Here is a 14,719-nt window from a genome sequence, read left to right on the forward strand (position 1 = left end):
ACACACACACACACACACACATTAAATAACATTAGACTACACTTCTCCTGTTATATGTTAGTTGTGATTAGTAAACACTACCCATAGTTACTGATAGTTACTGATGTTATTTTCTGATATTCCTCAGGAAGAAGATTGATTCTTTGTCCCAGAGATATTGATTCTTTGTTGCGTAATGCGCAACCTGAGGAAGTTTATACTTCAGCACAAGTGAGTCTTCCAATTGAATAATTGAAACATGCTGCCAAATTACTTGCATAGTGAATGACAAACAATAAAAGCAATTTACTGCAGTGGTCAACCTAAAGCCCTGATCCATTCCTACCATAAACCTGTAAGCAGAGCTGAAAAGGTGAGTGGAAGCAAGAAACAAACCTAACTCAAGTTACACCAGTTCTCTTTATGATCTTATTATTTTAGCTAAACACGCTAATTAAATTCTTCCATAAACTATTTTCATATTTTGCACTACAGTAAACTTACTTTTATAAATAGAAAAAAAACAACTGCCTGATCTCTAAGCTTAAGTCTCTAACTTAAGCTTAGAGACTTAAGTTTGAAGCTCAAGTCTCTAAGCTTCGAACTCATTTGTGCACATCAAGTTTGTTTTTTATAAATATGCTCTATAAATGAGCTAGACTTTTGTTGTAACTGCAACTGCTACTATCGTTCATTAATAAACTGCAGAGTAAACAAGTAGCTTGTGGTTTAAAACTTATTTTTGGCAAATAAAGCCTAAAATAACCAGGAAAACACTTACTTCAGGGTCAAGTTTATTCATTTTCATCACAGCTCCCAAATTTCAGAGGCACTCTTCATGAGGGTGCATAGCTGACTAAGGCACGAGGCCTCTGTGCATAAACATTTTTTTTAATACAGTGTTTTACAAAAAGCAGGCCTTCAATTCACCTTCAGATATGCAGTAAAAATGCCTGTGAAGTTCAGTCGTGTTCAGTACCTTCAATTGTTCATAGAATGAAAGAGTTCCAGCTTTAATGCACCTTGGCACAAACTATATGGTTTTTTTTTCAGATATTAATAAGGGCAGTGTGGTTGAGAAGAGTTGCACTGCTGTGTAGGCATGTAGCAGAACACAAACACGACACAATTCACAAGTCACTCAAACATTTGTAAGTTTCCACAGATCATTGTTGAAACACATGGAAGATTTGTCATATTGCAGTTAAGACAACGATGAGAAGACTGTTGAAGAGCAAAAGGGTAAAACAACAAAACCCAGCATGCAACACTGTACTTTCATCTAGTTAATCAAATGTACAAACCAGCAATATCTTCATTTTTATTGTCTTCATTTCAATTACAGCAACAGTGCAGAAATAAGACCCCTAAAATTCCAGCAGTTTCTCAAAAACACCATAGAAAAATATGTCAAATTGACACAAACATATATATAGATTTTTTTTGTTTGTTTTTTTTGTAGGAAATCCAGAGTTGGTCCACGTAACTAACGGAGTGTGCCTGTGCAACTCCACGTCGTTCTACACATCCATCCTCTCTCTGTCTCTATGTGTGGGTTGACAATGTATCATGCAAAGGAAGGAGATTAACTACAAATCCAGTGCAGTCCAGGGATCCAGCCTGAAATGAAGGACCTAGAGGTTCTGAGACTCATTTAGGGACACAGTGGCTGAGCTTCTTCAGATACAGGAAAAGTCGGGTTAGTGTTCCAGCATCCTCAAAGACGGGAAGTACTCAGTAGCAGCCGTCTTTCCAGGATTCATCAGAGATTTTAGTCATTCCCAAAGACCTGTCAAAATAAATGAAAGGTTAGTCTCCATTTATACTTAGACAAGCGTAAAATTAAATTCTCTGCCATATCCTCATCACTGACCTCCTGGGAGGCTGGGTGAGTTTGCTTCTTGCGGAGATCGATGACACAGCCTGACCCCGCCCCACCGCAGGCCTTCCTCCCCCAACCGAGGCCCTCCCGGGTACGTAGCTTCCTCCATTCACGGATCCCGGAGACTGGACCCGGCGACCGCCTGCCACAGGAAGCGACTGGATGACTGGGAGACCTCTGGGGGACTGACGACCGGCTGACATGGAGCCCACGGGGTTGACGGCTTTGACCGGAGTTCGCAACGTGAGCGGAGACTGACCGTTGCTCCGCAGACGACTACAAGCCATACCTTAAGCAGGACAGCAAAGGTTTCAACACAGGCTGGACATGTGCAGTTTATTGATATTTTAGACAAACTGAGGACAAAGAGAATGTATAATCCCTGCAAAGCTATCTATGTGATTGAACTTTTCTGGCTTCAATGTTTGTTTGTTTTTTTTGGAATATTTGCTCAAGCTGTATGATTAGGGAGGCAATTCTGTTGGAAGCTGATCCTCTGTCCCAGTTTCCAGCCTCCACCTGTTTTTCTTGAGGGCTTGTGCAGTATTTGCAACAAACAGCAATAAAGTTCAATCTTGGTTTCATCCGACCTGTTTTTCATGGCTTTTTACAAACTGCAAATGTAACTTCGGATGGGTTTCATCTTGTGTCTTTTCTATAAAGGCCACATTTGTGAAATGCATGACCAATAGTTCTCCTGTCAAAAGACTGACAAACATGAGCAAAGGGTCCCTGAAGCTCCTCCGGAGTTACCACGGATCCTGTTTTTTTCCCCCTTATTCATGTTAGGAGATCAAAAGAGTTGCATTATGATGATTGTTTAAACAGTTATCAGTGTATTTCTATAGGAGGAAGTATTCTGAATTAACCGTCAAACACTTAACATTTATAGCCTTGTTCGACTGTTGTTTACATCAAAAAAAAAAACAAAGAACATATCATGACAAGTTTAATTCAGCAAAAATTAATAATTTGTTCCTCACTTCTCATTTATGCACCTTGTGTTGACCTATGACATAAAGTCCCAACAATTAAAGTCTGTTGTTTTAACAGGACAAATGTTACAAAATGAAATCGTATGAATACTTTTGGGAGGCAGTGTAAGTGAGACTCCTGTGTCGTCTGGAAGTTGCACACAAGCTTTCGAGGAGCAGTTCTGGATAAGTAAAAGAAAAATAAATGCAAATGGCCAAGAAGGAGGAAGAGAGAGAAGCATCTTAGATGCTTGTGCAACTGTTTGAGAGTTGCATCATGCACGTGTTAATCCAGCTGTGGCAAATAATGTCTTAAATAAAATATTAACTGTGACTACAAGTTTTAGCCAGGATTATTTTTGTTTCAATATTTCTATTGAAAACATGACAGCAGCTCTGCAGTGTTGCATAACTACTGGCAGGCGAAAGTGCTGGCACCATCATTGCTCATGATGAGGGCTGCTTATCTTAGCATCCGCACTGCGATGTGATGCGAGCATGCACAAAATTTGTTGTGCAAGATGTGATGCCATGTTAGACGGATAAATGCAAACAGGCCTGCTACGTCTTTGTTAATACCCTCAAATTTGTAATAATTAATCTACCAGGGATCTCTTTCTTTATATTTAATGATTCTTGGAAATATTGATATCTTTAAGCACGTTAATTAACAAGAATTATGTTAATTAATGTGCTTAATTAACACATTAATTAACAAGATTTACAAAAAAAAAAATGAGTGGATCTTTTTTGAGATGCCTCAGGAAAAAAAAGATCCAATCATACTCCCTGGCACACAAAGGTCCAAACATACTGCAGATGAATCCTCCTGTCCTTTTGTCTTAGCACTCTTGTGGCCATGCACACATCAGGAGGCGGTGGAAAGTTATACTTTAGGAGTGAGGGAAGCGGGTAAGGAGGGTGGGGTTACCTGTGGAGGGGGAGCGGGTCAGGTGGGACATGCGGTTGCCAGAGCTCTGGAGGTTAGCCTCCATGCTGCGGCTGTTCCTGACTGCCTCCAGGGAACGTAGGCTGGTACGGGGGGCCAGGTTAGGCATGCTGTGTCTCAACTCCTCTGCAACCATACAAAATGTATTCAACAACAGGAATAAACCTGATTTTAAACTACAGCAACCTTCCCGGGACTATATTCCCGGCCTCGCACACGACGGTAACTCCTTGCCAAAGCTTTAGCCTACCTTCACTCTTGGCGAATTTGAGCAGCTCCGCGCTGGGACCCTGCAGAGAACGCCTGGGCGCTCTCGCGCGCGGCGCCCCGAGTCGACTGCTGTACTCCTGCCCGTGGTTGGAGGTGGAGGGAGAGAGGCAGCGAGGCGAGCCCAGCGGCGACGGGGTAAAGCGATGCCGGCGCTGGGGAGCCGACGACAGCTCGTCCTCTTCGTCCTCCAGGCTGTACGTGTCAAACTCCTGGTCGCTGTACGTACCGCCGCGGCGCAGGGACTGCAAAGACGTCGTGGAGCTGCGGCGAGACGCGGAGGCTGAGCTGGAAGCGTAATCCTGCCTGAGACCTGTCGCACAAAGAAGACGTCACACCGAAGCAAAAAACTGCCCGCACAGAAGCGATGCAGAGGAAGCGCCAACAACTCTGTTTGACACACTAACTTATAACTTACTCTCTTCCTGCAGGCGAGCCATGATCTGCACGTCAGTGAGATCCTGTAGCTTGTAGCCCATCGAGATGGAGTCATCCGAGGTGCTGAGTTCGCTGTCTATAGAGGATTGGGAGCTCAGGGCTGAATGCATGCTGGGGACAGCTGTAATAATAGACAGTGATACCTGTTACAGCAAAAACTAAATGCTACATAATGATGCTGAGATTCTAATATTATGGTGAGTAAAAAAATAAATAAATAAAAAATGCAAAAATCAACATAAAAAAAAGCAAACAGTGGTATAGCACAACACATCATTTGTACACGAAACAATCTGTAATTTGAAAAAAATAAATCCTTTGTTGATGTTGTGAAGACATCCTGGGTACTTTCCCTGTTTGCACACAAACTTCCAAAAACAAAAATCACTTCACAGAATGATTTGCACAACACAGAAGCAGGAAGTCGGTGTAAAACGTTACAAAATTTTACTGTCTTGCTTTGTTTACAGTGCCTTGTAAAAGTCTTCATATCCTGTCAATGCACAACAAGCAATTAGAACATAAATGTAAAACAGAAGAAAAAGGGATCCTATAAAACACACTGAAGCGTGTAGTTGTAACATGATAAAATGTATGACCTTTGCAAGGCGCTGCAAGTTAAAGCTCTCCAGATTTCACTCTGTTTTTGCAAGGCAGCATTACTCTAGAAAGATTAATCTCCTCATGAGGTCCCCTGGCTGACAAATAACAGATTAAGACAAATGCAAAACATGTTATGTAAAAGATCTCAGACTAAGCAGGACCAGATCACTTTGACCAGGCATGTTCAAGTTGAACCAAAAACCTGTTATTTGGAAAAGTTGAGAAACATCAATACTGTAGATATTTGGGGGGAAAAAAACTATAGGAAATGAAATCAGACTCTAAACTAAATCATGTTTAAATTTCTCCAGTTGGAAAATTAGAAGTAAATGTAAACAAAAAAAGTAAGAATTTTTAGACGGCCATATAAAATTTAATCATAATGCAATAAAATAGCATGTGGCTATGAAAAACACATCAATACTTTTACTTCTGATGTTTTTTGTCTGGGGTGCAGATTAAAAAAAAGTTGTGGCACTAACGTACAAATGACAAATACATATTTAAGAATCTCCTTATTTGTGTAGCTTCCTGTGTGGATGAGAAAACAAATCGCTGCCAGGCAGAAACTAGAAATCAGTCAAAAAAAAAAAAAAAGAAAAAATGCAAAAGATTTTGGAAAACGGTTTGCAGAGCTGGGAAACCCAAAGTAAAGCAGGTCAACAACATGCACAGGGTCAAAGTGTGGCTCCTCAAAAGCCGACACTTTTTAACTCGCACGTGTAAACTGTGAATGTCATCAACATTATTCCCACCGAAGAAGCAGTGCGTTAATGTCATGCCATACCTGAGCTGCCACAGGTTAGTACGGATTTGTTAGTCGTTTTGTGGTACCCAGGAGAGATCAGGCCAGAGCTAGTCGAGCCTCCCTCTGACGGGCTGCAGTACATGGTTCTCCATCGAGACGCTGCGGGCAACAGGACAGGACAGATCAGGTACCCGACATGAATGGAGAATGACGTCAAGTCTGAAAAAGCAGGCTGAAAGTATTGGATTAACACATAAAACGCGCGTGCTTGCTTAAATGATTAAGTCTACAGTCTTTGCTATCAGGTTGATGCCGTTTTAAATGGAGAGCAGCCCTGGGAACAGGGGGGAAGGTAATCCAATCTAACCCATGACTGTATGCAGTTGTTGGGATGTGGTGTGAATGGCTTTGTTGTTCAGGTCCTGCAGCTCGCAGGAAGCCGACGCCGAGCATGTGATAAATAATGAATGCGGTCTGTTGGATCAGATGCAAACTTTCTATCCGCGCAACAAAAGTGGATCATCCGCACTGAATGGCACCATTCAGACTTCGCCACAGAGCTCAAACAGACCGATTCGTGCAGATGTCTCGGAGAGGTGAGCTGTAAGTAAGGAGGAGCAGGAAATGTGCTGAAATTTCATTTCCTTAAAAAAAAAAATACAAATAAAAATTCCTTAGATTGGATTTGTTGCAGTAAAACATTATGCATGTTTTGTGCTAAAAGCGTACTCTGGTCCAAACGATTGATCAGTGTCCGGCAAGCCATTTCCGTCTCCGGGCTGCGATGGTCGAGGGCCTGCCGACACCACTTCAGCGGCGAGTCCGGACCTTGCTCTGCCACTTGCTTTCTTGGAGAAACGTACAACCTGTGCAAGAGAAAACACACGGGACGAAGGGTTACGCCTGTGGAAAACCGCAGGTAGGAACAGAAGAAATGAGAGCAACCTTCTTGTCACGACTTCACAGCAGAAAATCAAAGCAACAAGTCGATCAACAAGTCACTAAGGGGTTTAATGACCAAGGAACTTGTTTGAAAGCAAAAAGCAAACGCATCCTGTAACAAAAAGACTGGACGCCCTTCTTTTATAGTCCGAGACTTTTTCAAATGTGCTGTCTGGGTGGATGATTGATCAATTCAAAGGCTGAGAAAACCTCCATTCAGGAGACATCAGCCACAGATTTCCATGGCTGCTTGTGGGCACTTCTTCTGTGGTGTCTACTGTTGCTCCGGCGACGGCAAACGGCCGTGAAGTCTGTGTGAGCTTTGAAGTGGCGACGATCACACGGGCCGATCTTTTCAGTTAAGATACACAAAGCAACGCTGGATAGACTGGTTCTGTAGAAATCAACAGCAAATCATCTTCCCATTAGGCAAACACAAAAGGTCCCGTTTCCCAGTGGAGCGAGCAACAATGCGGGGAGCAATATTCAGGTCACACACCCTGCCAGAGAGCTGGGGAAGGCGGGTAGGGGACATAGAGCGGGAGGTGGCAGCAGAAACTGCTCTCATACTGTTCTGCAACAACGCTCTATGAATTCACACTGGTTGCCAGGTGAGATGTTAGCGGGGGATTTAGAAGACGAAGAAATCGAAACCACATCAAATGCTAAACCCATGCGGAAAGGGTTAGGCGAGTTTTTGTGCCGATTACAATGTCAAAACACAAGGAAAACATGGATGACGTAGGAGGTGCTTCACCTGCCACATAACTACCATATCTTTTCAAAAGGCTTCTCAGCAAAACATGTGACAGAATTGAAAGTTTGAGGCCCATTTGTGTCACATTAGCACCCAGAATCATAAAGCTATAATCAATGTCAAAGAGGTAGACAATCACCCCCAGGGGGGAAATAAGAATCCTAAAGAGAGTCAGACATTTATATTTTTAGATTCAGGTTACATAATATCACATTGCGAGACCTACCAGGAAATATTAGCCACAGAAAAAAATAGAGACCCCCTGTGAATCTGGAAGAGCAGTACCATGTGGAAGATGTTCTGTCCAACTGCAATTTCTCCCCTACATACAAAACAGTAAGGTGGCATATGACAAACACTGCACATCACCCTGAACACACTGGGTTCAATGGAAACATGGTGGTGGGAGCATCCTGCTGTAGGTTCCTCAGCAGGATGGCAGAGAAACAGGTGACAACGTTTATGAAGCAAAACATGGGATAATCCTGGAAAAAAAAAAAACCCATCTATACGAGGCTGGAAAAGACTGGAGGTTCAGATATGAGCAGGAAATTGACCCAAAACATACAACCAGAACTTCAACAGAATGCTTTAAATCTAAACAATAAGACTGAGCTTCAGGGTAAAAAGTTAAATCTCTATGTGAAAAAGATTTGCAGTTGTATTAGCAACATTAGGTGGTTCTGAAAAGCTTTGAGAGCAAATGCACACCACACTTTTTAGATTGTTAGTCATTAATTTTCTTTTAACTTCATAATTATTGGGAAAGCTGTGTAGTTGTGCCACATGACGTACAAAAAAAACATACGACTATTGTGGTTGAAACCAGACAAAATGTGGAAACGTTTAAGAGGTTATGAACATCTTTGCAAGGAAATGCAAAGATAAACATCTCCTTTGGCGCTACAATGCACCCATCAATAAAACACAGTATCTTTAAATGTGGGGCATCTAATTAATCACTCAGAAATAAAAAAAATAAAAAAATATACCCAGAACAAAACAGTCTTGCCACACGTAGGGCGGGGGGGCACCTCAGATCACATGCTGCGCAATCCAGCGCAAAGCAGTTTAGCCATACGCCAACATCCAGGGCAGATCAGATTATGCTGCAATGAGGATTACCCCATGTTTTGGCGATGATAACCTCACAAAGCCCATATGGTATGGCTAATAACGTGAAGCTGAAGAAAAAAAATAAGCTGAGTGGTTAGGCTGTCAAGCTCTATTGGATCAGGAAGACCATTGTTACCATGTGGAAGAGTCATGACTAGCATGTTGCTGACCATTCTTCATGTAGTKTAAGATTGAAGGGTAAACAAGCATCAGTTGTATCAGATTGTCTGAAGCATAATGATTAATTATAATAATAATGAGATTGAAGCTATTTGTGTCAAATCAAGCCAACAACAACAGCAATTGTGTTTCCTGAAACTGCTTTTACTTATTTTGAGGAGATACATTGAGAAACGCATATATTTTAGGTAAAATTATGCTCACCATAACATGTCAAGCACAATTCTTTTTTTTTTTTTTTGCTCGTCTTATCTTCTAAATTACAGATATAGCTGTCTGAGCTGCATGAGTTCAGAAAGAAGGCACCAGTTTGATGTTGTGCAGGACTGAGCTTTTCTATGCATCCAGATGCTGCCTAGTTTCTGCCCTGTGGGGGAGTTTCACACTTCACAATCCAGCGATCAAATGGAAAGGTACAAATGACTCATGTGGCTGAAGGGGCCTCCTTTACACACATGCACGCAGACATTATGAAGTGAACCGTTAACTGTGCCTTCTTTGCATAACTAGAAAAGATAGATAACACAAGAGAGAAAATGGGACCTACCAGCTGTCCTCGTCCTCTACCTCCAAACAMTCATCTTCCAAATCTAGGACATCCACCTCATCCAGCGCAGTTTGGTCCACACCTGAGTCACTCTCTGTGAGCGTCTCTGACTCGTAGCTCTCCTGAGAGGGGCTCTCRGGGGTCTGGCTTTGCCCCTGAGACCGTTCGCTGCCGTTTCTACATGTCAGAGTAAGAAAGCCCCCACACGGACCCAGATCTTCCTCTTCCAGCCTGTCCTCCTCCTCCTCATCGTCGTCGTTCCCGTCTTCCAGCCTGCTGATCACGGGCAGAGGGGACATATCTTCCCCACAGCTGTTGTTGTCCTGAGGGGGTGACAGCTTGCAATCTGTGCTGCCCGGTTCTCCACTGTGGTCCACCCTGACCTGATCACAGGTCAGCCTCTTGTTGACGTTGTCAGCGGCACTCAGGTTGCTATTGGCTCCTCTGGGGATAACAGTCTTGGCTCCCCTGTTGCGCAGCGTCTCATTCTGGACCTCTAGCCTTCTAACCAGCTCTTGCAGCTTCCGCACCTCCTCCAGCTCCACTCCAGCCAGGTCATGACCCCTCTCCTCGGCCTCTTCACACACGGGATCGGAGCTCTCCGTGAGGCCGGTGGGCCTGCCGTTATCGGGCTCCGGGACCACACCGGAACTGTCCGGGACCACCATGCTGCTACTCTGTTGGGAGACACCGTAACACATGCTACATGACACAAGCGCTTCATAATTCTGCCTCTTTCCGTTACATAAAAACGTATTCACCCAGCACACTAGCTCAMATATAAACACGCTATTCACATGTACATCCATCGGTCTTAGCTTGCGTTTCCACTTATCTTATCCTAATGTCATTGCCCCAGATGAGTTAGTAGAGGCTGTATAAGCTAATTATTAGCCTAAAACTGCGACATTGTGTTGCAACCGAGACAAAAAAAAAAAAAAAAACCTCTCCCTGCCTAAATGCTTGCATGCATGCTAACAACAACAGAACCTTACCGGTGATTCAGCCGTGCYGTCCCTGCGAGCTGGTGACTGAGCCTCCCGCCACTCAGAGCTCAAACCCTCCACAGCAGCACCGGGGACCGCATGAATGGAGACGCTAATTACARCCACGAGAAAACGACCCGCGGACCGAAAGCGGCTGTCCAAACAGTGAAGCGGGGAAAGCGGCTAGTCCATCTTCTGTTGTTGGTGAGCGCATCGCACAGCTGCTAACTAGCTTGATGATGGAATTAGTTAGCCCAGTTCAGTTGAGCAGACCTGCAGCGGAGCATCATTCGCCCCTCCCCCTTCGACTTATCCTGTTGGTTAGCGCCCTCTATGGGAGAACCTCGCACTGCAGTAAGACACTTGTAATGCACAGTGAAAGCCGCCATGTGTCGCTGTGTCAAACAACGTTTCCAACTGTAGGGGACAGAATATGTCTTTTGGTGTGCCCGCTGCTGGCTCACAAATAACAGTGATGGAAAAAAAAAAATCGACTTATGAAATCGTCGCTATTTAGCTAATTGGAATAGGTTTCAGACAAAACAAAAGTTGCTGTGCTTATCTGTTTGTCTTTTACCCATTTTTGCCTTTTAATAAAACAAAAAATGTGTACCAAGATTCACTTTGAAATTTAATTTAGATTTCGGGACAAGAATTTAGGAACTCTCTACACCAACAACTCACGCTGGGATCCAAAAGTTCAATTAATAAATATGATTCTCAAAGTGTACACACCCTTTCTTATAGTTACAGGTGTTTGTGCAAATATTATGGGCGTGTAACCAGATAGACACTCAAATACACAGTGGTCATTCAATCAGTTAAAAATAACAGAAATTATTTCTACTTATAATGTTCAACAATAAGTGAGTCATTTAAAATAGTATAATTTAGCATCAAGTTCAGAAGTTTACATGCAGTTTTGCATTTTCAAGTGTATGACCCTTGATCTATGGTTTATTCCTACTGACAGAACTGGTATAACCATGTCAGTTTCATAAGCTGCCTTGTTTACATGCACATTTTCAGCTCTGCCTATTTTTTATGAACTGAAGTCAGCCTTTTTTGATGGGAACTCTTGATTGTCCTTAAGCCACATCTGTCACTATGCATTCAGAAGACCCATTTTAATCTATGCTTTAACTTTCTAGCTGATATCTTAAGATATTGTTTCAATATGTCTATATATTTTTTGTCCCTCCTTCTACAAAACAGCCTTGTGACATGATGGTTCCAACACCTCATACAATTGTGCTGGCGTTCTCAGAATTGCAAGCWTCCCCCTTTTTACCTTAAATGTAGCAATGGTAATTATGACTAAACACAAACAAATACATTTTAGTTTCATCAAACCGCAGGACTTGCTTCTAAAAAGTAGCTTTTGCTGAGTGTTTCAGAAAACTATCATCTCTTTATGTTGAATTTAGTGTAATGACTTTATCTGCTCTGAGTGGCCTCTTATCATTGTCAGTAAAGGACTTGTTTCACTGTGGATAATGGCTCTCACTTTAGCTTTTGATCTGGGACTGATATATACATCCATCCATCCATTTTCTTGCACCCTTGTCCCTTAATGGGGTCGGGAGGGTTGCTGGTGCCCATCTCCAGCTAACGTTTCGGGCGAGAGGCGGGGTACACCCTGGACAGGTCGCCAGTCTGTCGCAGGGCAACACAGAGACACACAGGACAAACAACCATGCACACACATACTCACACCTAGGGGCAATTTGGAGAGGCCAATTAACCTAACAGTCATGTTTTTGGACTGTGGGAGGAAACCGGAGTACCCGGAGAAAACCCACACATGCCCAGGGAGAACATGCAAACTCCATGCAGAAAGACTGATATATACATTTCAGACCAAAATATCTTTGGGCTTTTCTGTATCCTTGCTGAATTGCACGATGACTGGATATCCCCACGGTGTTTTGCACTAAATTGTCTAAAGAAAATAGGCATGGCACTTTCATCTTGAAATAAAAGTGAAAGAAAGAGGGAATAAGACCTGGTGGACTTCCACAGTTCTCTTTCTGCTTCCTTGGAAAACATGCCAAGGAGCAGTGGGATTGAGGTGTTGTCTTAAAATGTGTTTTTGCTAATAAATGTACGTATCCTGGCAGAATCCACCCTCTTGTTAATTCTTGAGCTGTCTTCTCCAGTAACCTCAGTGCAGCACTGGATGAGACATGAATGGTTTTGTGTTGAGCACAGAAACTCTCTTTTTATACGCATGTTCTAATTACAAGCAACAAGGATGGCTAATGTTGATGACCATTTCTGAGTGTGCAGATCAAACTGTCCACATTTGAAAACTTTTCTTTAGCATCATCTGGGTATTTTCTTTTGCCATTATGATTAAATAGGGCATAAGCAGTTGTTTATTGCCCAATTACAAATCATTAGTGACAGAAATGTTTTTTTTTATATCATTTGTATTGTCTGAAAAATAACCCAAAAGAGGTCCTAAGAGTGCCAAGAATATWTTCCCCATACTCTCACATCACTGCGTCCAGCCTGTACTGTTGACACAACAGAAGAAATTCTGGACTGACATCATACTTTGATGTTTTTTACAGCATATTCTGACCCTACCATTTGAATGGTACAGCTAAAATGGAGACAAATCAGGTCAGACAACATTGTTCTGATATTTTAGTATCCAATTTTGGTGGACAGTGTGGCTATTTGAATTACTGTTACTTTTCARCCATCTCAAAGCAGYGTCCTCCWTCCTCTCTGTCCTCAAACCTCAGCAAGACATCTTTGACCACATAGCTCTGGCCTGATTGCTTCTAGACCTTTAAAATTGAGAAAATGTTTAGATAGAACCATCTTAAGGCTGTGAATGAGTTAATCTATCTTAAAAAAGCAACACATTATCTTCCAAGTAGGTTCAAGAACCAATAAAAAACAAGTCTTTGACGTCACCCTAGAAAGGATTATTTCTTAGTACTCCATCCTACCTGTGTGAGCAGGATGGAGAACAGAAAACAAGGAGCAAATTCTGAACCTTTGTAGCAAAGGCTATACCAAAATTATTGCTGTAGATCATCAAGGACTGATCCAGGAGAGGAAAAAAACAAGCACTGTAGAAGTCACCTGTCTCAGTTGGCATATGTTTTCAGGATTCAAAACATGAATCCTGAGTAGARAAAAGAGAATGACTCRATGCCATTTTTGGTTAGGCGATAGATAGACGGAAGCTGAATCATTTAGGAATAAAATCTGTTTCCATGGCAGCTTTCCTCAACAGGTCTCTGTATTTATGTGACTGTCGTTTTCACTGACACATGTGAAAGAGTTGTGTTCAAACAGTTATAAATCTAAAGCCACTTGTAAAAAAAAAAAAAAAAGAACACTGTCAGGTGTCCCACTAAGCATTAGGGACACATAGCTAGCTGAAAAAGCTGTTTCAGCTAGCTATGTGGTATAAAGCTTATCTTGAAATTATCGTGAGGCTCTTTGTGGTGATAATTAGGTTTATTTGGCTCTTAATGCTGAACTGGTTCACCACCCCTGATCTTAAGTCTCTCAACCTCTCCGACAACTATTGCAGACTTGTAGCACTAGCTTAAAATTTCACACCCTGCACGATATGCTGCTTTTGTCAGTGCTGCCTTCAATGAGTGTGGGARATGTTGGTATCAAAGAGCCGCAGGTTTGCCACCTCTGATCTATAGTAKCCTGAGGCCTCTTCAGGACCTGGATGACTTGCTGCAGTTGATGGACCCATGGATTCTGCGTGGTGCCAAAARGTCCTCAAGAATGTCTGACCATCATTCTGTGATCTAAAGATAAAAAAGAATTTAGAYTATTGTTAGTTTTGCAAAAGAATACGGTGGCCGACAGGTGCAAATGCGCAGCAACAGAAAAAAAGATGCAAACAAAAAAGAGATGCAACCAAATGAAATGCAGCAAACAAAAGMTGAAAACAAAAAACGAGACGCAAACAAATGAAATTCAGCAAACAAAAAAAGAGACGCAAACAAAAAGCTAATGCAGCAAACAAAAAAGAGACGCAAACAAAAGACTACAAGCCCAAATAAAATGCAGCAAACAAAAAGAGATGCAAACAAAAAATGAGACGCAAACAAAAGTGAATGCAGCAAACAAAAAAGAGACGCAAACAAAAAGCTAATGCAGCAAACAAAAAAGAGACGCAAACAAAAGACTACAAGCCCAAATAAAATGCAGCAAACAAAAAATGAGACGCAAACAAAAGTGAATGCAGCAAACAAAAAAAGAGATGCAAACAAAAAAGACTACAGCCACAAATGAAATGCAGCTAACAAAAAGTGCCTAAAACGGAAGTGCTCCAGACCACTAGGGGGAGTCTAACAAAAAACAGCTG

General features: G+C 42.2%; 1 protein-coding gene across 2 annotated transcripts; it reads right to left on the reverse strand.

Annotated features, from left to right (window-relative positions):
• Positions 1-756: 756 nt before the first annotated feature.
• On the reverse strand, positions 757-10,687 carry LOC103471176 (SLAIN motif-containing protein-like). 2 transcript variants are annotated; one of them, XM_008420014.2, is made up of 9 exons: positions 10,378-10,686; positions 9,383-10,059; positions 6,570-6,706; positions 5,880-5,999; positions 4,470-4,610; positions 4,035-4,364; positions 3,767-3,910; positions 1,853-2,150; positions 757-1,768 (listed from the first exon to the last, which is right to left on the reverse strand). In XM_008420014.2, exons 2-9 carry the CDS (start codon positions 10,048-10,050, stop codon positions 1,714-1,716), a joined length of 1,893 nt encoding a protein of 630 aa, XP_008418236.1. In that variant the 5' UTR covers positions 10,051-10,059; positions 10,378-10,686; the 3' UTR covers positions 757-1,713. The 2 variants fall into 2 exon arrangements, with proteins under 2 accessions (XP_008418236.1, XP_008418237.1); XM_008420015.2 differs by lacking the exon at positions 3,767-3,910 and having other exon boundaries at positions 10,378-10,687.
• Positions 10,688-14,719: the final 4,032 nt, after the last annotated feature.

Source organism: Poecilia reticulata, linkage group LG10 (assembly GCF_000633615.1).
Source record: "Poecilia reticulata strain Guanapo linkage group LG10, Guppy_female_1.0+MT, whole genome shotgun sequence".
Lineage (NCBI taxonomy): Eukaryota > Metazoa > Chordata > Actinopteri > Cyprinodontiformes > Poeciliidae > Poecilia > Poecilia reticulata.